General features: G+C 32.5%; 4 protein-coding genes across 6 annotated transcripts; 2 read left to right on the top strand and 2 right to left on the bottom strand.

The window, feature by feature from the left end:
* Positions 1-1,040: 1,040 nt before the first annotated feature.
* Positions 1,041-5,898, top strand: LOC11413118 (acyl-carrier-protein phosphodiesterase PptH). The gene is made up of 7 exons (XM_003619748.4): positions 1,041-1,200; positions 1,364-1,788; positions 2,640-2,759; positions 2,854-2,907; positions 4,441-4,604; positions 5,287-5,469; positions 5,595-5,898. The coding sequence occupies exons 2-7, from the start codon at positions 1,387-1,389 to the stop codon at positions 5,818-5,820; spliced, it is 1,149 nt and encodes a 382-aa protein (XP_003619796.1). The 5' UTR covers positions 1,041-1,200; positions 1,364-1,386; the 3' UTR covers positions 5,821-5,898.
* A 918-nt stretch (positions 5,899-6,816) lies between these two features.
* Positions 6,817-8,959, bottom strand: LOC11412649 (probable aquaporin TIP-type alpha). Its single transcript, XM_003619747.3, has 3 exons — positions 8,687-8,959; positions 8,130-8,380; positions 6,817-7,401 (listed from the first exon to the last, which is right to left on the bottom strand). Exons 1-3 carry the CDS (start codon positions 8,817-8,819, stop codon positions 7,018-7,020), a joined length of 768 nt encoding a protein of 255 aa, XP_003619795.1. The 5' UTR covers positions 8,820-8,959; the 3' UTR covers positions 6,817-7,017.
* Positions 8,960-10,518: 1,559 nt separating this feature from the next.
* LOC11419299 (probable inactive receptor kinase At2g26730) lies at positions 10,519-13,786 on the bottom strand. 2 transcript variants are annotated; one of them, XM_024785899.2, is made up of 4 exons: positions 13,140-13,785; positions 12,660-12,953; positions 11,703-12,092; positions 10,519-11,444 (listed from the first exon to the last, which is right to left on the bottom strand). In XM_024785899.2, the coding sequence occupies exons 1-4, from the start codon at positions 13,510-13,512 to the stop codon at positions 10,840-10,842; spliced, it is 1,662 nt and encodes a 553-aa protein (XP_024641667.1). In that variant the 5' UTR covers positions 13,513-13,785; the 3' UTR covers positions 10,519-10,839. The 2 variants fall into 2 exon arrangements, with proteins under 2 accessions (XP_024641667.1, XP_003619794.1); XM_003619746.4 differs by having other exon boundaries at positions 12,660-13,786.
* Positions 13,787-18,697: 4,911 nt separating this feature from the next.
* Positions 18,698-23,788, top strand: LOC11413117 (uncharacterized). 2 transcript variants are annotated; one of them, XR_003013124.2, is made up of 5 exons: positions 18,698-18,948; positions 19,101-19,269; positions 21,178-21,957; positions 22,683-22,857; positions 22,975-23,788. XR_003013124.2 is itself a non-coding variant. In XM_024785900.2 (4 exons), exons 1-4 carry the CDS (start codon positions 18,876-18,878, stop codon positions 22,795-22,797), a joined length of 1,137 nt encoding a protein of 378 aa, XP_024641668.1. In that variant the 5' UTR covers positions 18,698-18,875; the 3' UTR covers positions 22,798-23,788. The 2 variants fall into 2 exon arrangements, 1 of the variants encoding a protein (XP_024641668.1); XM_024785900.2 differs by having other exon boundaries at positions 22,683-23,788.
* The last annotated feature ends 548 nt before the right edge of the window (positions 23,789-24,336 follow it).

The following is a 24,336-nucleotide window of genomic DNA, read 5'->3' as shown; positions in this document are numbered from 1 at the left end:
TTGTGTTTTTTGACATAAAGTAGGGCAGAAAAAAAAAATTCATACGATAAATATGGAGAGGGATACTTGGGTATATTTGTAAATCTTTGGGTTATATTAATATTTTCAAACTAAAAAATCCAATAGTTAGAATGCAATAAGACAAGGATATTAGTAAAAAATTTCAAAAACTTATGGTATGCAGTACAACACAACAGATATGCCCTTATAATTATAAGTGAGGTGTTTGATATTCGAATACCGACAACTGTATATATTTTGCAATGCATCTATGTATTATACAATGTATCTATCAATTGAGATTAATTCAAAAAAATTAGGCTTAATTGCAGTTTTGTACCCATAGGAGGTATCACAATCTTGCGATTTTGGCTTCTATAAAAAACAATAACAAATCAGCCTCCTAAAATTACCCGCTTTTGCACTTTTGATCCCTACTAATTTTGACTAGGTCAATGCTTACGTGACACTCAAATCACTTTATTTATTAGGCTTGATTGCAGTTTTGACCCCCTAAGTATGACAATCTTACGATTACGGCCGTATAAGAAAGTAGAAAGTCACACATGACACCTCACTTTAAGTGACGTGGATGCCACATATGCACTTTGTCAAAATTGGTCTGGGACCAAAAGTACTGAAATGTGTAAACTTAAGAGCTGATTTGTTATTATTTTTTAGAAGTGGCAAAATTCGCAAGATTATGATACTTAGATCACCAAAACTACAATTAAACAAAAAATTATTTTAAAGTTTTTGAATAAGAAAGAAATTAATTATAATTTAAAAAAATCATAATTATGGGAACAAAAATTCTAGCAAAACCTTATAAACACCCATTTTATAAACACTATTTCTAACCTTCATTCTTCCATTTTAATTTTTGACCATTTTTAATATCATTCTTAAAATTTAATTTGTACTGTATGTATTGTAACACCCGGGTAAAATTATTTTCCTCTAAAAGAAAACATTAATTTCTTTTACACATTAATCCAATCAAATCTCAAAATTATATAATTTCCAAAATTTCATTTTCTATACATACAAATAAATATCTGGTTTCCTCGTTTATCTTGTTTGCAATTAATACAAATTACTCCTCTCAGAATGACATTTTTATAACTGACCCATAACAAATTATCATTATCATCAAACTTGACTAATTTCTCGCAAAATCATTGTTCAATATACAAAAAGGTACATTTTTTTTTCTTTCATATAGTTTTGTTTTGATTCTGAGTATATTCTTCGATGTTTCCAATAAATTCCTTCAAGTTTCAATTTTGAACATAAATTTGATTACCCTTTTGCAAATTGTTTAACATGGTATAATTTTTTTGTTGAATTTGAATCATTGTAGATCAAGATTTTTGGTTAGCATTGATGGTGGTGAGGTTTAGCCCTTTTTCTCTTACACTGTCACAACAGCCTCATAATCATCAATCTTCATGTTTCTCTAAACAAGTAACTGTTAGCTGCAATTATGGAATGAAAAGGTTTAATCTTGGAAGACAACAAATACTGTCTTCTGCTTTAGAGGACACTGATGGGTTGCGTGTGTTTGTGGTTTCTGATTTGCATACTGATTATGATGAGAATTTGAAGTGGGTTGAGTCTTTGTCATCTGTGGATTATAAGGATGATGTCCTTCTTGTGGCTGGTGATGTTGCTGAAACATATAACATGTTTTTTATTACAATGTCTCTTTTGAGAGAGAGATTTGAACATGTTTTCTATGTTCCTGGGAATCATGACCTTTGGTGTCGTCGCGAGGGACAAAATTATGTAAGGTCGTTATAACCTTATTATTATGTCTATATTCTTGCATTATGTAGATTATTTGATACAAACATAGCTTTTAGGTATATAATTATAGTAAACCCTCAATTTAGTCCCGAATGTCAGTATTTGACTATTGTCCCAGGTTTTAAATAAAGTCCTGTGCTTAAAATTTGAATGACGACATCAAGGTTGTTGATGTCTCCAGTCTCCACAATCAAGTGGCTGTGATTAAGGCTGGATTGGCCGAATTTTACTGCAATTCTTCGCAATGTCAAGTATCGTAACACAGACAAGGCCAATACCGCAATTTAAAACCTTTCGTCACAGTAGTCTTGTTAACACCATTAGTTCCGCAAAGATTGAAGTGTCTTTGTTTTAGTCCTCTGGAGTATTTTCATCAAATAAGTCTGTTAATTTGTTTGATATTATTTCATTAATTCCATGAACGTATTTAGGTCTATTTTCTTCATATTTTACAAGTTGAAGGGATAGATAGCTTAGGTCATGTTTAGATAAACAACTTAATTAAGCACTTAAGTATTCTTTAACAAAAGATAAAACAAAGACTAATTATTTTCATATAAGCTATAAGCTGATTTCATAAGCTATCATGGAGAGCTTATAGAAATAAGATGATGAACATGTCATAATCTGTTTTCACAAGCTCCCCCAAACAGTCTCGAAAGTGTTTATGCCACCGGATAAGCTTAAATAACTCAATCCAAACAAGCCTTTAGTGCATGTCTGTATTGCTATACATGATATCAGAAACCAGACTTACTGCTTTCCTCGTTCCCATAAACTTTGTTGCAATACTTTTTATTCTGATAACGCTTTTGCTGATTTTTCTCCAGGCTGATTCTCTTGAAAAGTTTAACAAGTTGCTTGATGCATGTAAGAGAATTGGAGTAGAGACAAATCCAACGGTTGTGGGTGCATTAGGAATCATTCCTTTGTTCTCTTGGTACCATGAGGTGATTACTTCTGTAGTGTCGGTTTTATCTCCTTAATCTTTCAAAAATGTTTCTTTAGGGGACTGTTAAAATGTTCAATTTGCTTGTTTCACAGAGCTTTGACAAAGAGAAAGACATAACAGGCTATCGCATCCCGTCTTTGGAGATGGTGACTATTCTCTTAAACTCCTAGTAAGCCATTCAAAAAACGTCGATTGATGGTCTGATCATGCGCTTAATTTCCCATGGTGCTTGATTAAGGACTATCTGCATACAAACTTTATGCTAATTTCTGTTATGGGTAATATATGTATGTGAATTTTAACTTTCGGGGTGTTGTCAAATGTGGCATAAAAAAGCAGAATGTGAAGATCCTAAAAATGTTGCTTACTGTTGTGTGAAAATGCCATGCTTTGGGCTGGTTTGGCATTTACTTTGCACCAATATGCTGAACTAGTGTTTTTTTAAACGAATATGCTGAACTAGTTATTAATTACTATCAGTCTTAACTCTTACACCTATGCCTAAGTTAACAACTCAAGCTTTTGCAAGACTTGATCCTTGACATGTGATTGAAGCATCTACGCCCTTATAAGAGTTCACTTTAGGGCTCAAAGTTATTGGGCTGACCCTGCAATACAGAGCTAATTTTTCTTTAGGTTGCCATAAAATGCTGCCAATTAGAGTATTAGATTGATCTTTAAAAGTGCCGGAAATTCTTGAGAAAATGAGACATAGGTAAAGAAATTAATGGAAATGAATGTGAATCACATAAAGAAAACCAGTGTCTCTTTCCCTAAATCTGAGAGAATGAATATGATGCAATGGTGTTTGAGGACTACTAAATTTATAGGTCACGATGGCTTTTATGTAAGTTAAGTGTTTAACAGGAACTTTAATAAATATCTATCCCAGTAGTAACTATTAACAAAACTGGTAATTATTTGGCTAACTAGTTGTGATTACAGAGTTAGTGACATGTATTATACATCTATCAATCTTGATATAAGTCTATACCTATTGTTAGAACCAATACAATAAGTGTAATGTAAATCCTAGTATTTATGGTTCTGTATAATATTCTTGTTGAGAGTCCCACCTTATTGTATGAGATATGGTCTGAAGATAAGTTTTTAATTGGGAGACATCCCTCACCTTACAGGCCGGTTTTGTAGGATTGAGTTTGGTCTGACCCAAGTTCCAAGTTTTATTTTGCCACCCGTTATCGGGCCACTTGAGTTACGCTCCAGAGTACAGTTTTAGGCGTGATGGATGTGTTAAGAGTCCCACATTGGATAATAGATGGCATGAAAATGAGTTTATAAGTGGGAAACATCTCTCACCTTACAATTCGGTTTTGTGGGGTCGAGTAAGGCCTAACTCAAATTCTTAGATGGTATTATAGTCTATCCAAGATCTACTTGGCCACCATTATCAGGTCACTCCGTCCAGTCTTGGGTGTGAGGGATGTGTGTTAAGAATCCGACTTTGGATGAGAGATGGTCTCAATAATTTTATAAGTGGGTAAAACTGTTCACCTTACAAGTCTGTTTTGTATGGTTGGGTTAGGTTCAACCCAAATTCTAACAATTCTCATGTGCGTAATTTAGTTACATAGATTCATTATACGTTTTGTCAACTTCTTTCCTAACACCTACGGTATTTGTTTATTTTCCTTCTTATATTTGTTTATTTTTCTTAGGCGTGTAAGGACTTCCATGCATGTAACTGGCCCAATGGACTTTCAAATGGAGATACCTCGCTCTCTTTATATTTTGATGCCCTAAATGATAACCAAATAGAAATGATACAGGAGATTCAGAAGACGTGTGATCATATCATTTCCTTTTCCCACTTTGTTCCCAGGTGATTAGTCTGTGTTCGAATTGTAGCTATTTTTTCAGTTCCAGCTTTCAACAGCTAATTGGTTACTTAACCACATAAACTTGTTGGAAAGTACAGTGTTGATTGCTTAGTATATGTTTTCTTCGGTGCAATGGTAATGGTGTTCCTAATTTCTAAAATGAGTGAGGCTCTGTGCAAAATTGTATTTGGTCATGTTTGGATAAACAACGCTTACAACATAAGCAGTTATTTATATATATTATATAAGTATTTATGTATAAGTTATTTCTATAACAAAAGATAAAATAAAGTCAAATTGTTTTCGTATAAACTATAAGTTTTCGTAAGCTATCATGGAGAGCTTATGGAAATAAGCTGGAAACAATATATAGACATCTCATTAGTTGTAAGCTCTCTCATTCAGTCTTACAATCACAAATGTTTGTGTGAGTGGATAAACTCTGATAAATCAATCCAAACAAGCTTCTATGGCTTATGGACACCAATATTAATATAATGAAAAGTGGCCCATAAGGCATGATTGTATGAGGAAAAGGTGTATAAAATCCAACATTGGAATAAATAACTCCTCATAAACACTAAAATGCATTATTATTCAATGACCGTTTTGTGCGGTTCTGTTTTTTAAGCTTTTTATATGTTCTGGTTATGGCTTTATATATGTTAGCATGCTTCTTCACAGGCAAGAACTTTGTCCAGAAAAGAGGATGTTATTCTATCCGAAGCTCCCAAAAATAATTGGTTCAGACCCTCTTGAAGATCGAATAAGGTCTATACATGGTGATATGGGAAGGAAGGATGCATCTTCTTGTCATGTGTTTGGTCATACTCACTTCTGTTGGGATGCTGTTGTAGATGGCATAAGGTGTTTTTCTTGTAATACAAACTTTCATACCTACTGTTCTTTTGAGATATAGGGAAGTACTGAAGCTATGATTTTCCTTTATGTACCATTTATTGAATTGCTAAATGTTGTTGACATAATTGCAGGTATGTACAGGCACCCTTAGCTTACCCAAGGGAAAGGAAGAGAAGAATGAATGGAGGAGAAAATTGGCTACCATTTTGTCTTTATGCTGACAAAAAGTTTACTGATAAACTCAATCCTTGCTTTTGGTCTGATTATTACTCTGTCAATCCCAGGACACCTCATGACACTAAACTTGCTCCTTGGGTAGCCAGATTTTACAAGAAAAAGCAAAGTATAGATGTATAGTGCTAATTTGATATTTTTAAGCTGGATTTGTTTATTACTTTAAAATACTGAAGAAGAATTTCCCTCTATTTATTGTTATTGTATTGTTGAAATAAATAACATTCATTATTTATTAATGTTAAAGTTTTTTTTTTCTTTCAAGTAACGTAGTAGCTAGAAATTCACATCTTGAATTTTGAAGGTGAAAGGTTTACTCAACTTAAATACTAAAAATTTTGAAAGGTTGTTTTTGCTTCATTTTATTTTAAGAAAACACACTATCATGTTCCAACCAAAACATGTTTTGCAAACTTATATTAGTTAATGTTGGGGTAATAGTCATTTTAGTTTCCTCGATGTGTAACCATAATAGTCCTTCAATGTATCAAAATAATCTTCAATTATGCACTTCATTAGTCAAAATAGTCTCTGATGTTAAAATAGTCTCGTAATGCTGACAATAGCTCTTTTCATATAAGGGCTGATATGACAAGCACTTATAGAGATTAATATGATAATAAGTTAGTACATTAGATTAATATGACAATATTATTGAATTATTGTAATGTAAGAGATTGATTTGACTAATATAGTACAGAATCATGAACCATCTTGAAGTTTCGATACATCGAGAGACTTGTGTCTAACAACATAGTACAAAATCATGAACCATTTTGAAGTTTCGATACATCAAGAGACTTGTGTCTACTTGTTAGATATTCAGAGATCAAAATGACTATTACTGTGTCTACTTGTTAGATATTCAGAGACTAAAATGACTATTACTGTAGTTAATGTTTGTTATGTTCTATTTGTTTGCTTTTAGAGAGAGTAAAATTTACATCAGAGAACCACGAATTAAAGGAAACACACTCGTAGAACCACCAACTAAAGGATTTCAGACATCAACTCAAATCACAACGTGTATGAGCAGAAAGTCTAGCCATTGCAGACTTAAACTCAAATCACAACTGGTTTTATAATAATTACATGCACACAATTGTTATTATTTGAATATGATGCCAATTTTATCATTTTATTCACTATTTGCAGCACACAATACAACACAGATACACATAAGCTGAGACCCCAAGAACAGTAGAAAAATACAGCATATTGGCTCAATTGAAACTAAACCAAAAAAAAGTCGTAAAAACGAAATGATACAACAAACAAGACACTAATGACAAACACACAATGATAAACAGAAGTAGGTAACTAGTAATCTTCAGGAGCAAGAGGCTGGTGTGCATGAGGTGGCTCAGTTGGGATCACAAGATATTCATATATGAGTGCTGCCAATGCTGCACCGATGAATGGACCAACCCAGAAGATCCAGTGGTAGTGCCATCTCCATCCCACCAAAGAAGGGCCAAAAGCAAGTGCAGGGTTCATGCATGCTCCATCAAATGGACCACCAACAAGGATATTTGCACCAACAATGAGTCCAATTGCTAAAGGTGCAATGGCTCCAATACTGCCCCTTTTGGGATCAATTGCAGTTGCATATACTGTGTACATTAGTCCAAATGTCATGATAATCTCAAGTATAAGTCCATGTCCTACACCAATTCCCCTTGCCAGGTGAAACCCTCCTGGTCTCTATAATAAACACAAACCACAGCAACACATGAGTTCTTACTGAAAATCCATTTTTTTCAATCATGTAAATATTATAGAAAATTCATTGTTTTCAATCATGTAAATATTATCTAATCTTTTTTTACTAATTTTTTATGATGTATTGACGTAGACAAGCCGAAAAACTGACACCTGGCATGTCTTTAGTATGAAGTGTCAGATACTTGTGTGTACATCTACTCGTGACACCTTTAATCTGAAGTGCTGGTACAGCGTTGGTGTCAAAGACGTGTCAGACACATGTGTCCACATTGGTACAGCGTTGGTGTCAAAGACGTGTCAGACACATGTGTCCACATTGGTATATTACACAAAATAGAATGTGAAAGTTTACACCACTAGCAGAGGAGTCGGCTTTCATAAAGTAATAGTCCCTCTAACTCGCGATGAGTGACTCATATCTAAGTCCTATGAAGGACATATAGGGATACCTAACACGACACTGACACGCCGACACTACTAATAAGTTAAGAAAATCGCATAATTTAGTGTAATTATATGTCACAGTGTTGTGTCGGTGTCCAACATACTTACGGCTAATCCGAGGAATGTCCGTGCTTAATAGAATGTAACATATTCAAAAAAGACATTGACCTAACCTATTCTCACCCTTCCTCCTAAATTATGGTACTCCTTCTATCTGATAGAAATGAGAAAAGTTATGACTCATTCATCAAAAAAATGATTACCATGTTATTAGTGACAAGCCTAAGCAAGAGGGCAGCCACAATAGCACCTAGAAGTTGAGCAATCCAATAGTAGACAGCACGAAGGACAGAGATCCTGCCACCTATGAGAGCACCAAATGTCACTGCTGGATTGACATGACCACCAGATACATGCATGCTGGAAGACACAGCAGCAAATAGAGCAAATGCATGTGCTAGTGCAACTGCCAACAATTCACCAGCTGAGAAAGCTGAATCTTGGTAAATCTTAACTGTAACAAAGAAAAACAATGCACAAAAATCACAATCAACATACTATAATGATATACATGCATGCACCAAAAATAAACACAAATGCTAATTAGCTACGAAGCACGGACGCTCCTCAGATTAGAGGTGTTCTGGTATCAGACAAGTGTCTGACACTGTCAGACACGACACATATAATTACACTAAATTATAAGATTTTCTCAAATTATTAGCGTTGTGTCAGTATCCGTGCTTAGTGATAACATAACATGGCATGCATGTTAAATAATTATGCAAGCAAGATATGTTAATTTTGAATGTATACAAACCCAAAGCAAGGCCAGAGCCTTCTCCAGCAAAGACAAAGATGAAAGTGGAAGCAAATTCAGCTATGGTAGCTCTAATAGAATCTGGATGGTAAGCCTCATCAACCCTTCCAAAAGCATACCTACGAGTAGCCATCAAAGTTTCTTTTTACCAAGATTTTCACAACAAAACAACTATGTAATCTTTTTAAGATGAATGTTTTTTTATCAAAAAGATTGTTGTTTGAAACAAATGAAACTTATAAAAGGGTCCTTTGCATGGATGAAAAGTATATAGTCACAATGTGTATATGAGGAAAATATGAGTTGGACTTATGTGAGACACATGGCTTTGTGAGATGCTAAATTTTGGGCACGTAGTGATATGTGTTGGCTTCTCAACACATTCTTATACATACATCTATATCATCAACAATCACTTGTATTATTTTCTTCTGCAGTTTAATGTTGATCTTGAATTTATAGACCAAGACAAAGTCAATTTGTTCTCTAGGCGGTTGCTGTTTTAGAGGCTTGTTTGATTTCAATATCGAAATTTGTGTAATTTGATTTCTTTAGTAAATATTTAAATTGGTATGAAAGCACAGACACTCTTCGGATTAGACGTGTCCCGATGTCAGATATATGTTGTGTTTGACACCAACAGGTGTAATTATACTGAATTTTATAATTTTTTTCAAATTATTAACAATGTCGGCGTGTCATTGTTCGTGTCGTATTCAGTGTTCATGTCTATATTGTATCCGTGTTTCATAGGACCATAACAAAGTCTCTTACATTATTAATAGTTTAAAATGGTTTTGAAATTGTAAAATTTTAATCAAATTGGTTGCTTTGTTATTTTTATATCTAATAAGATTAAGTAATAACATAGATGAAACTAAGTGAATAATGTTAGGGTTGTATTTGATAACAGACATAGACAAAAAATAAATTTGATTCATATTTTACAATTTGAGAGATCTTTTAGAATATTGATAATATGAGGACATAGATAAGTATTTATACTCAAGAATTTTCAGTGCTGCTATACATTTTTAAGATTGAATTTGAACTTATTACAATTAGTTAACTTAAACAAACTTGTATCATTTTATGCAATCACTATTAAGCACATTAATATCTTAACATGGAATTTTATTTTAAAAAAAAAAAAAATCTTAACATGGATTTTGTTTATAATTGTACAAAGTTAGCAATCTGTGTTAACTTTTAAATACTCAGATAATAAAGTTTAGGTGTTGATGATATAATTGTTAAAAGTTATCTATTTCATACTCCAAAGTTCCATGTCTTCATTTTTATACTGATCTATCTCACTCAATTTGTCTAAGGCAGAACCTGCAACTTATTCCTTAGATGACTTAAAAATTATAGGTCATAAGGTATTATTCTTTTATACAATATTACATGTACTGAGCAACTATATTCGCTAGTCGTCGAATAAACTTTATATGCTATTATGAGCATGTGACATTCACTAAATTGGAAAAACCACCCCTGTTAACTGACTACCAGTTACACTTTTCATAAATGAATTATCCAATAGAGAGGATAAACATAGTTTCATTCATTAAATAGCTCAATTTAATTTTGATTTACTAAGGTCAGGTTCGGCCCGAGGCACTAAAGTCCTCACTTTAGGCCTCCTACCATAAAAAAAAAAATCATTAAATTTTATAAACAAAAAGGTCTCATATGCAAATAAAAAAAAAGGTTTCATGTCAATATTTGTTTTAGGCCTTACTTATTATTAAAGATTATTGAACCGGTCCTAAAATATGAACATAGTTGAAGCCAAGACCTGCCTAGCACTTGAAAGGAGATCAAGATGATTTTAATAAGACATATTCTCAATCTCACAACTTTGAAGAGTGTATTTCTCTATTTAGAACAAATTACAACAATAACTACTAATCTAAAAAATAATGGAAACAATAATTTCTCTACATCAAAGAGATTTTTATCTCTTCTGAAATAATGTTCAAAGCAGAAAAGGATTAACTCCTGTAATAATAGGAGTTGATCCTTATCTGCTTTGGATAATGTGTCATTCTCATAAAAAAATAGTGTTACAGATGAATATATGTGAATATTCCTAGAGTGCACTTCATGCAAGACAATACAATATCCTTCTATAGTCACTAAAATTTGTTTCACTCATTGTCTTTCATCATTTGCTCTATCTCTTCAATTCTCTTCAACACTAAACTCATTTTAGGCCTTTTCTCAGGCATCATATCAGTACACTCCAATGCTATCTCAGTTAAATTCAACATTGCATCATGTCCATCTTTTTCTGCTAATATTTCCAAATCAAATATATCTGTAGACCAATCATTATTCACCACAGTTCTAACCCAATCTGAAAGATCATTACTTGTTTCTTCAACTTCATTGCCTAATATATGACCAGGAATTTTTCCTGTTATAATCTCTAGCATAATGATACCAAAACAATATACATCAGTTTTGTGTGTCAACTTTTTCCTTTTAACAAATTCTGGTGACTTGCTTATTGATAGCTTTTCTGCATTTTTCATAGATGATGAGAGTAAAGGTAGGAAGCCATAGTCAGTGAGCTTGGAATGGTAGCCTTGGTTGTCTTGATGGATTAGAACATTGGATGATTTGAGATTTGCATGTGGAACTTTGTGAGAAGACAAAAATTGGTGAAGGAAATCAAGACCTTTTGCTATGTCTTTGATAATGGCAAGTCTTGTTGTCCAATCAAGAGGTATTCTTCCAATTCCTCTACCCTCTAGCACCAAGACATAATAAATGTTAGTGTACTAATATTTGTAATATCAAAAACACGTTTGAGAATTAAACTAGCTAAACGAAAGACTCATTCGAAGATCAAAATGACTAACAAGAAACGCATTTAGGTTTATTTTCATTAGTTAATTTGGTCTTCAACTGTGTCTTCTGCTAGTGAATTTGGTCTATAAAACTACTAATAAAAGAGACAAAAATCACCATACCATTTACTTAAAAGTAAACAAAAAATAAAACTAACCATGTAGAAGCTCAGACAAAGTACCATCAGAGACAAGTTCATATATGACAAGCTTTTGATCTTCTGAATGAAAAAAGGAGATAATTTCAGCTACATTTTCATGCTTTATCTCTCCTAGCAATTGCATCTGTTGAATAAATTCCTTCTTGCTCAAGTCATTCATGTAGCCAAGTCTCTTTACTGCAACAACATTACCAGTTTCAAGTGTTGCTTTATATGTAACACCAAAATCTCCTCCTCCTAGCACTTCTGCTGATGCCCTTAACAAATCATCCATATCAAAAACTTGAAATTTCTTGTTTGAAAATTCTAATTGGCCTAATTTTTCAGAATCCTCACTGTTTCCTACAATAGATACCATCTTCTTTGCCCATGCTCCAAAAACATACCCTATAAGAAAAATCAAAAAAGTTTAAAACATTTAGAAATTCTGAATAAGTTTATTAGACATCACATCATTGAATATATAATAAACCTAATGTTTTTCATTCTTTAGGCCTTGTTTGGATAAGCAGTTTAATTAGGTGATTACATCATAAGTGCTTATCGTAAAGTCAAATTGTTTTCATATAACCAAAAGTTGTTTTCGTAAACTATCTTGAAGAGCATGTGTGAATAAGATGAAAACAACTTATGGACATGTTATAATATTTTTCCATAACTCTCCTAAATAGGGCTTATCTGGATAAATAACATAATTAAGAGCTTATAACATAAACACTTATCATATAAGTTATAAGTTATTTTCAAAAACTATTCTAAAGAGTGTATAAAAATAAGCTAAAAACAGCTTTTGGACATAACACAACGAAGCTATTTGTGTACGCTCTCTCATACAGTGCTTATACTAATCGATAAACTCAAATAAGTCAATCCAATCAGGCAAATCAAAAGCTCAAATATATAAGTCAATCCAAAAAGAAGAAAAAATGAATTTATAAGAAAGAAATATCTTACTTGCTGAATCATTTATTCTCTCTTCATTTCCTCTGGCTTTTCTTTTACAAAACAAGAAAGCAATAATCATCAGAAAAATACACAAAGCAGCAACAACAGCAATCAAAGCAATAATCCAAACATGAATCCTCGTCTTATTTGTTTCCATTGAAGAAGTAGGTGCAATAGCAAAAGGAAGTGGTGCAGGAGATTCAGCAGAACATGACTTATCCAATGGTTTTCCACAAAGATCAGAATTATCATCAAAAGAACTCTTTGGAAACCTTTGAAGCAAAGAAGTTTCAGGAATTTTCCCTACCAAATGATTATATGACACATTGAAACTTATCAATGATGGTTGATCAAAAGGTGGAATTTCACCATCCAAATAATTTTCTTGCAACTCCAAAATATCTAGATTATACAATTCAACATATTCCAAAGGAATTGAACCTGAGAAATGATTAAAAGAAAGCTTAACTTCTTCTAAGAAAACCAAACCTGTAAGATTTGGCAATAATCCAAAAAGTGCATTGTTTCTGAAATCAATTTGCCTCAAGAAAGTTATGTTTTGAAGAAATGTTGAAGGTAAATAGCCACTGAGGTTGACTCCTTGAATTGTAATATGAACAACATGCCAATTTGAACAAGCGATTCCAAACCATATACTAAGGTTGTTTTCTATACAAGGTGGTCCTGTCCAATTTCTATGCAAATTTATAGATGAAGAATTTAATGAATCCCTTATGAGTAATAAAGCATCTCTTTCTTGTGGATGAAAATCCTTGATTTCAATTTCAATACACAAGACTATGTTCAATGAAAGAATGAACAAAAACATATATAAAAAGGTTATGTCAAAGACCAAGCTCATGATGTTACATAAAATTTCTTAAAACATGAGATTTGGAACCAATCAAGTTGTGTCAATAGAATCATAATCATATTTTTTTTTCTTTCTAGGGTGATTCTAGCTCTAATATGGACCTACTATAAAAGGTTTAAAAATGAAAATTTTGAGGTTAACATGGTATTGTATCAGCTTAATCCAACTTTTTTTACTATTAAGAAAATTAATATTATTGCAAAGTTATAACAAGGAAAATGAAACCACTCATATGGTAACACCGCTGGAATTTTTTTTGATTTGGACGAAGTTGACAAGGAAAATATAAAAAGATGCTTACTATAGTATTGGACACATATAATATGAACAAGGACATTTTGATTATTTTCTATGTGATTTATATTATAATTATAATTAGTGACACAAGATGACAGCTTTTCATATTGGAATATAGGATCCTGCTTGATATATTACTTTCATTGTTTTTTTTAGAGGATATTGTTTTCATTAATTAATTACTTGATAATTGAGTAGTTGTTGATGAATAAAAAAAATAATGATATTTGTACAATTTTTTTTGTGGTCGGGGTTCGAACCCTGAACCTTATATATTTTATGCATTGTCCATATCAACTGAGCTAAGCTAACAATGATATTTGTACAATTATTTAGCGATAATTTTTGTGTTATCAAATTTTTTATTGGTCAAAAACAATAAAGAGAAAGAATAAGAATAAGAATAAGAAAAAATATTATTCAAAAATTAATACAAAATGATTGTACGAATATCATTTTAAATTGTTTTGTGTCAAATGTAGTGACATCGTGGGAAGCAAGGAATGTCAATGGTGGTGACTACAATTTGGACACTTTCTTTTGATTTTTGCTTACCTTGTCGACTTTATTTTATTCATTTGCATTTTTCAACTTCGTAAGAGTGTATTTCGGTTGCATTATTTTAATAAATTGGTGATTTGCGGAGATAGCACAAAGTTTATAGTTTGTTATACACGATAGAGTAACACAATTGTCATTTTTTTTAATATATCCCTTATTATTAAATTAAAGGTTTAATTGATTTGTTGGTCCCCTAATTAATTTTCAGTTTTTATTTTGGTCCTTCTTTTTTCTCTCCGTTATTCAAAAAAGTCATTTATGTCAAATAAGTGAGTTTGTCTTTTGCCATAATACGGTTGTGAATTTAGACTAAGACAGCTCAACATTTGTCAACATATTGTATACCTCATGAGTTGTTATCATTTATCCGCCATAAACAAATAGTTATACAACAGCCATAACACTCATTCACTTACTCCTCCTCCCATTCTAATAACCTCTGACACCAAGAACAAGCATCTCCTCCCACTATTCAACCTAAACTACTCATATCAACAACCAACCCTAATTGGTTCTTCGCCAAATAAAAAAGACAATGAAACCTATGACATAGTGGCCCGCCTTCCAACCATGGATCCGACCACAAACGTTTTAGTCTCATATCCAATGACCCTCACTAAATTGTTATCAAACCAACTACCCATTCCTTCGCCTAATTATGTGAACCTCCATCCACCACGAAGAATCATTGTGCCCTCCTTCCCTCACTATACCACCCTCCATACCATATTTGGCCTCTAACACCTTAAATCACAAACTATTATATTTCGCTTGCATCCAGCACCATTTGATATTTCAAAGCAAACTAATGATAGTAATTAGGGCTATGTTTTGAAAAGTAGGCTTGTGTTTAGCGACATTTTTTTAAAAGAAATGTCATTAAGTGTTTTAAGGGCATTGCTTTGAAATATTTGACATTTAGAATAATTTCTTATTTTAAAATTATTAAAGAGTGTGTTAGGCTTATAAAGACCTAAGCAATATGTCAAAACATTTTTTTGTTAGGAAATGTCAAAACATTTAGAAGCTTGGCCGTAATAATGCAACCATAATTGTGGAGACTTTAGGTAATTGGAAAATGGAAATGCAACTGTAAAAAGGTTTCGTGGAAGATAAACTAGACCATTCATTAATCGCCATGATTACTCTTAAGAAAAAAATTAATCGCCATGATTTGTGGGCACGCATGCTATATTGATTAATTGGACTATTTGTTCAACGTACTGTTCTAAAAATTATACATAGAATACCTGATAAATTTCTCACGTCAACGCTTTACCTAATATTTCAAAAGTCCATTAAAAAAAAATTAATATTCACACGTGAGACATATCTTACATCATGTATAAGTTGATTTTTACCATATAATTAATTACTACTCCCTCCGTCCCTTAATAAGTGATCCAGTTGACTCAATTACGCATATCAATGTGTAATTTTGAGTTTAAATATCTTGAATAATATATTGGAAAAAATTATGAAAATTTGATATTTTGAAAATACTCATCGAGACGAATCTAACGACATCTTATATGATATTATTTATCTTTGTATATTAGTAGAAAAATATGGTCAAAGTAAGTTAGGTCAAAATTGCACATTTTCAAACATGTCACTTATTAAAGGACGGAGGGAGTATATAATTTGCTAATTCAATGATGAAGAACTCATGGTGCAATACTAGTTTACTTGTGGATAATAGATAAAAACACTAGCGGTAAAAAGTTATCATTACACATGCAGAAAGAAAGAAAAAATGCTAACAAGTGTCCTTACGGTACTTATAAAGAAGTTTAAAGTAGAAATTTTGTCTTAGAAATTGTGTATTCAGCATATTGAAATATTAAAAAGTAACTTTTTAAACATAAAATTTAGCAATTATGAAAATTTAGGATACATATAATAAGAGATGAAAATGAGTCGAGTTGTACTCGTTTGAGCTCAACTCGATAAGAATTGATTCGATTTAAAATTTGACTCGAACTCTATACGAACCTTTTTTTTTAGGTCGAGTTCGATTCATTTAAAATTTACGAACAACTCGTTAGCTCGAATTACAAAATTCAAGAAGTAATTTTTATTTTGTAAAAAATAAAAAATAGACAATTTTTTTAGATCTTTTCACCTTCATTTTTTAAAAAGAAAAATATTAAAATATAATAAAATTTATCACAAGTGTTTATATATGCATATAAAGACAAACCAAAACAAAAATATCAAAATTAGAACATACAAAGAGACAAAAATCAACGAAATTCGACAACTTAGAATTGATAATATCTTCAAAATACTCTTTCATTTTCAACCTCCAATATATTTATTATTGGATTAAGTTATATGATTCAGGTTCAACTTAGGTTGTTCGTGAATCAAGTTGAAATGAGTTAATTATCAAGTCGGATTCAAAACTATTCTCAATTGATTCAATTCATTGTCATCCATACATGTTATAAAGAAAACATGCGACTTTATGAAACAAAATAATCATGTGAAACTACAAAATTCAAAAATATAAAATTTCATCATATGAAAATAAAGCATACAAAAACAAAGTTAATATATATGATTGATCTAGTATAAATTGATTATCATACCACAACTAGGGGTATGCAGAAAAACCGAAAACCATGAACTGATTTGGAAAATTAGGTGAACTATTTGTAAAAACCCACTTCTTTTTCGATCAAAACTGACCTCGTCCTTTTCATTAAAAATTCCGGTTCATAAGTGAAATGTGTTGGTGTGTGATGGTTTTTTCAAATTTCAAATTTCGGTTATGGGCAGAAATTCATTTCAGACCGATTGAATTGGTTGTGAACCGCTTTCGAACCGAACTAGACCGGTTGTATGGATAAAAACGATTTTTATGAAAACAGTTCTCTGAACCGAATTGAACCATAAAATCTGGTTCGGTTCGGTTTGGTTAATAGACTTGCACACCCCTAATCACAACTGCTCAACATCAATACATTGTCATTGTTTACTAAAAAAATGTTCATTTTGAAGCCCGACAACTATGACAAGAAAAGGTCAATACTAAGGATGTCATCATAAAATGAAATTGTTTTCCCACCCTCTCACACGTTTTGTGCACCCCCTAAAACTCCTTTACTATACATCCGAATTTTTGAATAAGGACCATTTTTTTTTTTTAATTCTAGAATACGGACGATTATTTCCTATTGTTGTTTGAGTGTTCATGTAGTCATGTATTTAGACGTTGTATTCATGTGCTAAGATTTAGCATGTCTTGTACCTTAGCTAGTTTTAATCAATTAACACATCTCGAGCTGCCATATTTTCAGTTGCTATTGTAGGTTGATCAAGTGCACTAGGGCTAAAGTTCTCACTGCTTAGATTTTGGTTCATATTCGGATTCAAATTCAAATTTCAAATTTTGGTTTGTTTTGATTTGGGATAGATGTGAGACAAGAGAGAAGTGAAATGTGTTGGTGTGTGATGATTTTCTAGGTATGAGTTTTATCCCTAGATTGATGATGGGAGAAAGTTGTGATGTTTTTAATTTTTTGTGCTAAGGAAGAAGAGATGAATATGAATGGTGTTGTAATTTTTTTAGGTTGAGAGTGTTTGTTGCTAAGGATGAAGAGAGGAATATGAGTAGTGTTTTTATTTTTATTTTTAGATTTCTTTTTCTAATTTATTTTTAATTTTAGATTTCTTTTCTAATTGTTAATTTATATAAATGTGTTTTTAATTAATAAAATATGATTTGCTGACATGTACCTATCACTTGTGATTTGCCACCTAGGTGCTTTTTTGGACACCTCATCAAAAAATGTGATACATCATCGTTTTTGGAAGTTAAAATGAGGGTAAGGACCAAAAGTGCAAAAACATGATAATATAGAGACCGCTTTGTTCGATTTGAAAAAGGCAGCACCATTTTCGTGAACTGATTAAAATCCGAGAACCAAAAGTGTAATTAAACCTTAAATCTATTGAGAAAAGTTGTCTTATATTATAATTCTATCCACATATATAAATGATTAGTTTTGCAATTGCGTACCGAGATAGCCAATTGAGACAAATTTGTTTTTGAAGGGATTATTTTTATTATTTAAGAAATATTAACTTGTGTCCTTAAACATTAAGTTAAAAAGCTAAAGATAAAATTATTTTTTTGGAAATTGTGCATTCAACATCACAAAAGTTTAAATATTTATACTTTTTTATAATATCTTAACTTGTGTTCTTAAGGCGCAACAAGTTAAAAGACACTTTTTATTTTTATTAGAGGAGTAAATTGAGTTTTCCCATTTTTAAGAAGGACTTAAACCATTCTCCACCTCAGAAATTTTGAAAATTGTGTAAAACGACGAAAAAACATCACCATTTCTACGCCGTTTTGCGATTTGACCAAAGGAACTAACCTGCAAAACCCTAAACCCTCTTCTCTCTCTCTCTCTAAGATCGATCATACATGAAAATTGAAGTTGCAGAAAATCACATCGAAGAATAACCTAACAACAAACATGAGAAAGAAGCTTCTCATCACACTCTCCTCCTTCCGCAAAATCCACAATTTCACCCCTAAATCCAATCACTGTAACTTTCTTCTTTTTTCTCATTTTTACCTTCTCTTTGTTAATTTCAGTTATTATTTTACAATGTAACCATTTCGAATCAACCTTGAAATTGAAAATTTATTGTATTAGAAATTATGTGATCATGATTATATCTGTTATGTTATTTGACAGTGTCTTTTGAGGGTGGATCATCAAAGTTGCAGTGGCGTGGATGGTCACATGCTGCTGCTGCTGCTGCTGCTTGTGTTCCTTCAGAGACTGAAGATATCCGTCCGCGGAAAAACGGGTCGAGGGTTTCAAAACATGAACGGAGAGCTATGGTGGAGTCTTTTGTGAATAAGTATTTTCTTTTTTTCTTTTGAAGTTGAAGCTTTTGTTTAATGTTTTATGAGGTTTCATAAATAATGCTGCATTGTGGTATTTTGGCATATGAAATGTTTTGATGTAATTGATATAGGTGCATGCATTGGCCCATTACAGCTTTGTTTTCTGGACATATGTCGGACACCGGACACATGTTGTCAGACACCAACACATGTGATTACATTCAATTAATTCATCATGTCAATGCTTCATAGATTTTGGCATATGAAATGAATGGTTTGTAATAGAGATAGATGCATGGATTGTTGGCCCATACCAGCTATGTTTTCTGGTGAAATTAGAATTGGCTAAGTAACATGGATTTGGCATCTTAAGGGATTGGATGGAGGGTTTTGGAGGGGAGAACTCACTTTTCTCTTTAAATTATGGACTTCATAATATGTTTTTTTATTTACGGAATTTATAATATTGATTTAGCATCTTAAGTATTTTCTATGTTTCTTTTGAAGTAGAAGGTTTTGTTCAATGTATTATGATGTTTCATGCATTATGCACATTGTGGGATTTTGGCCTTTGTAACATTGACACTTCTTTCTGATGGAAGGTGTGCCTGGTGTCCGAAATTTGTCGGTGTCTGACACCAACATATGTCACATTCAATTAATTCATTTTTTTTCAAATTTTTACTGGTGTTGACGCATCAGTGTTGTGTTTGTGTCAGTGCTTCATAGATTTTGGCATATGAAATGTATGCATTGTTGGCCTATACCAGCTTTATTTCCTGGTGAAATCAGAATTGACTAAGTAACATGGATTTTGAATCTTAAGTGTTCGTATGGTTTCAGAAAACATTTTCTGTTTTTATGTTCAGTTTTGGGTACAAAGATGTTACATGTTTCACTCTGTATCCTGTTCTCAGTTTTCTAAGGGCCTAGTTGTTAAGGGTCCGTTTGATTAGAGGGGAGGGGAGGGAAGGAGAAGACTTATTTTAAATTTAGTTGTTTGGTTCGATTTATTGGAGGGGAGTAATGGAGAATGTAGGGGAGCTAAAATTCACTTGAAAGAGATTTGGCTCCCATCCAAGAGTGGAGGAACTCGGAGGGGAAATAGTATTTGTTTAAAATTTGGACTTAAATACCATTTATTAAATGTGACATCAAATGCTACAAGGGTCTACTCATCCCCTCTGTTGAACCAAACAGACCCTTAATGAAAAGTCTTGGTATTGATTCCTGTATGATACTTATTTGCATTTCTGCTTTCTTAACTTCCTCAAAAAATAACAATTGTGTCTTCCTGGAGTGATCTCTGTTCTCTTATGTTTTCATAAATACTATTTTGCTGCCGAGCTACAATGCTATATCTATGGACATTTAACCAACATACATAATTTACATACACATATTTGGCCTCCTCAAAAAAACTAACCAAGGGCCGCAACTTTATAGCCTGCTTGAACAATAATTGAACTGTTTTTATGGTCATGTTTTTATTTTTTATTTTTTATCAAATGTGATTCTTATAGCTAAACCTTTGTCTATGGTCAACAATAAAATAGTATGTTTATGTAACTTCTTTTTAAGTTGTCCTACCTTAGGGTTTCTGTTCATTTAATGGGTTAGTTCATGCTGGGATAACCAATCATGTACTTATTTTCACATTCTTGTGTTGGATTTATTCCTTGCAAGAAGGGTTCTCATTTTTATGTTGTCCTGTTCTATAATGATGTGCTGAATCTCCCTAATTTTCTAATAGACGTGGAGAAAAGTGTGACATTCTTAAATGCCCCTTCATTCATTATTATCTCTTGAAATAATGTCAACATATTGAAGCTCTCATCTGTTTTGGATTTTGATTAACAAGTAAATGATCAGTGTTGACTCCTGTTATTGTAGAAAGAATTGAATTTTTCTTCTTTTTGCAGGTATAAATCAGAGAATGCTGGAAAATTCCCAGCAATAAAATATACCCAGAAAGAAGTTGGTGGAAGTTATTATACTGTTCGGGACATCATTCAGGAACTAAAATACAAGTCCAAAGTGAAATCTTTAAATAGCACGGATGAGATATTAGTTGAAAAAGTATTAGATGAAAGTAAACTTAAAACTGCTGAATCCGTGAATGTTTCATCTGAAAATATTGAGACTGCCAAAGACAGGCCTATCCAAAAGGATTCTCAGTCGGTACTTTTAGATGACAAAGAGGCCGTTAACACTTGTTGTGAGCTTGAAGAAAAGAGAGGGCCACAGACTTTCTCTCAGGAGGGAAGGTTGTCTTATGAAGTCGAAACCATATCTACAACAGTAAGTATTGATAAGAGAAGGGAGCAACCTGCCTTGGAAGACATGTATGGCAAAGCTTCCCATTCTAATTCCGAGGTGACAAATGACGTCAAGAGTGATGAAACTGTATCTAGTTGCCCTTCTGATTATGTTGCACCTGAAATACACCTGCTGAAAGAAGAAATAGAACAGGTTTCTGCTCCAATAGTTGAAAAATCTGGCAGTAGTTGCAGCAAAGATCATATCCATGATTCTAAGTCTGTAGATATAAAAAACCATCCAACAATCAAGATTAAAAGTTTTGACAAAGCAGGACTTGAGAGAAAAGTGCAAGATGGTGCACAAGACCTTCCTGTTGTGGATAGTCCACAGCATATAAAGGAGCAATCTCAAGAGTCTTTGAAATTGGATGAGTCAAAAATGTAAGTTCTCTAGTATATTTAGATACCTATAGCTTCATTATATGACTATTACAGTGTTTTTATTTTTATTTTCATTATCTCTTCAAAAATACCAGCACTAGTGTATGTCATTTGAACGCTATGAATTGGGTTTGGGGATGTTACACTTGCATGTAGTTGAAGTTGAGAGTAAGGTTTTGGTGCTGAATTTCTTGAGGGATTAGCTCCCAGCATTTTCTATTTATAATAAAAATATGTACAAAGAAAATCCTATGATTATAGGGATTCAATCTGACCTATATCTAACTAATTACGTAAGAGATACACACAAGTAAATAAGGAATATTTACATAGAAGAAAATAAGGAAGACAATATCTCAATGAATAATTATATTTATTACGCATATCTCAACAGTAGTTGAGCAGTTTAATATTCCATTTGTGCTCCTGTGTTTGTGCATAAAAATATTGATAAACTATTTCAAAGCACCAAAATAAGTAACTTGTATTAAATCTTCTTGCTACATTAATATAGATTATAGCATTTCTTGAGTCTTATTAGAACTAATGTATGTATTCTGTCTGGAGTATGCATTAATGGATGATTTTTCGTGCAAAGAACATACAACTGTGTTTTGCATTAACTTATAAATTACAGATCACTTTATTTCTGGTCATGTCGTACTATTCTTTCCAGTAATTTTGCTATAGGATATTGAGGTTTCTTTCATTTTCCCAATATCTAGTGATGGCTCTAACATGAGGGAGAGCAGTGTCGCAGTTGCATCAGACAAATCAACTTTGTGGGGAAATCTGAAGTCATTTGCAGATGGCGTCTTAAACATGTGGAGAAAGTTATGAAGCTTTGTGAACTTCTATGCTGCAGCTTGCAAGCACTTCAATATTTTTGCAACTCTGATGGTATGTGTATGGTTCATGAGATGCATGACTTAGTCATTACCTGGCATCCTTCCTGCAAATTCTATTATCTTTCTTGCTAACATTCAACATCTTAGCCAAGTTTCTTTTGTGCTCCAGCTTGCTGCACTTTTTCAAATGGAAAACATTTGAAAGAGTTTGTAGTTCCACTATTCCATTGCCTCCATTTAGGGTAAACTCAAAAGCACTTTGATTACCAATTGAGTAAATTAGCTTCACATTGTAAATGATTTGTGAACAATAGAAAAGGAAATTCATGATGTTGCAATTTAATCCCCTACTCAAATTGTTTTCATGGATTACAATGTTTACATATGAGTTTGAGCTGATGAGAAAGGTGTGAAGGGTGCAAAGCAGCCAAGGTCAGTTGTCACATCTATTTGTGATTTTGCATTTTAGAGAGCATTGGAAGAATATTCAACTTGAGAGTATAACTGATTTTCAAGGAATGCTATTTTCATCCCACGGAATTGAAGACTCAGATAGAGGAATTGAAGATGGTAGGGTTTTATGAAATGTATTTTTTTGAACTTCAACATTAGGTATAATGGTTATCCGTCATCCTAATTATACTTTAATCCATGCTAACTTGCAAAGCATTATCATGATATTCTGTACTTAGAATAGAAACTACTGTTATTTTCGGGGTTAAATCAAAAGTTAACATAGATGCTGATAATGCTGCTTATTTTCGTCACTTTGTGCATTCACATTAAAACCTTTGATGTAATTGGCATCCCATCTGCCATCTCTGAAATGTTTTCAAGGTTGCCAGATTAGAATGTGATGTTCAACATTTATGTCAGGACTGCCTACCATACGTTCCATCCACAAGCTGCTGAATGTGTGCTGTGTATGAATTGGTTAACATTCTTTTATCCTTTAATATTTAAAAATATGCTAATAGTTAATATATATTTTATTCCCGGTATCTGGCATAGGGAACTACAATTCAGGTTATAAATGACATGTAAGGCTGGGCATTGTTGAGTTTGCTTCCATCCCAATGCAATTAATAGCAATGGGATTTATTTTTGTGATGCAATAAATAATAGCATTGAGTTTTGAATGAGAATAAATATGATGTTCCAAGATCAGGTATATGTTTATGATGATACTCTTTCATGGATATCCGGATAGTTGAGTTGAATGAGCTTGTGAATGTGAAATGATGCAGTGAATGATGTTTGATTGTTATTAATTTAATTTCAAATAAATGTTATTTAAATTTATCAAAGGTAAGTGTATTCTTAATTTCCAAAGAAAAGTTGACTTGAGTTATAGTTTTTCATGGCTCTGTGGCATCTATGTTTCAAGACAATGCTGTTAAGATGAAAGTGTAAATCTGATGATACCTGAATGTGATGAGAGGCTTACATTCTTGTGTCAAACTGTTAGTTGAATTGAATAGTATATTTGTTTAGATTGCGTAGGATGCACACACACACACACAAATATATA

This window comes from Medicago truncatula, chromosome 6, assembly GCF_003473485.1.
Source record: "Medicago truncatula cultivar Jemalong A17 chromosome 6, MtrunA17r5.0-ANR, whole genome shotgun sequence".
NCBI classification, from domain to species: domain Eukaryota; kingdom Viridiplantae; phylum Streptophyta; class Magnoliopsida; order Fabales; family Fabaceae; genus Medicago; species Medicago truncatula.
This window is presented reverse-complemented; position numbering and strand designations above follow the sequence as displayed.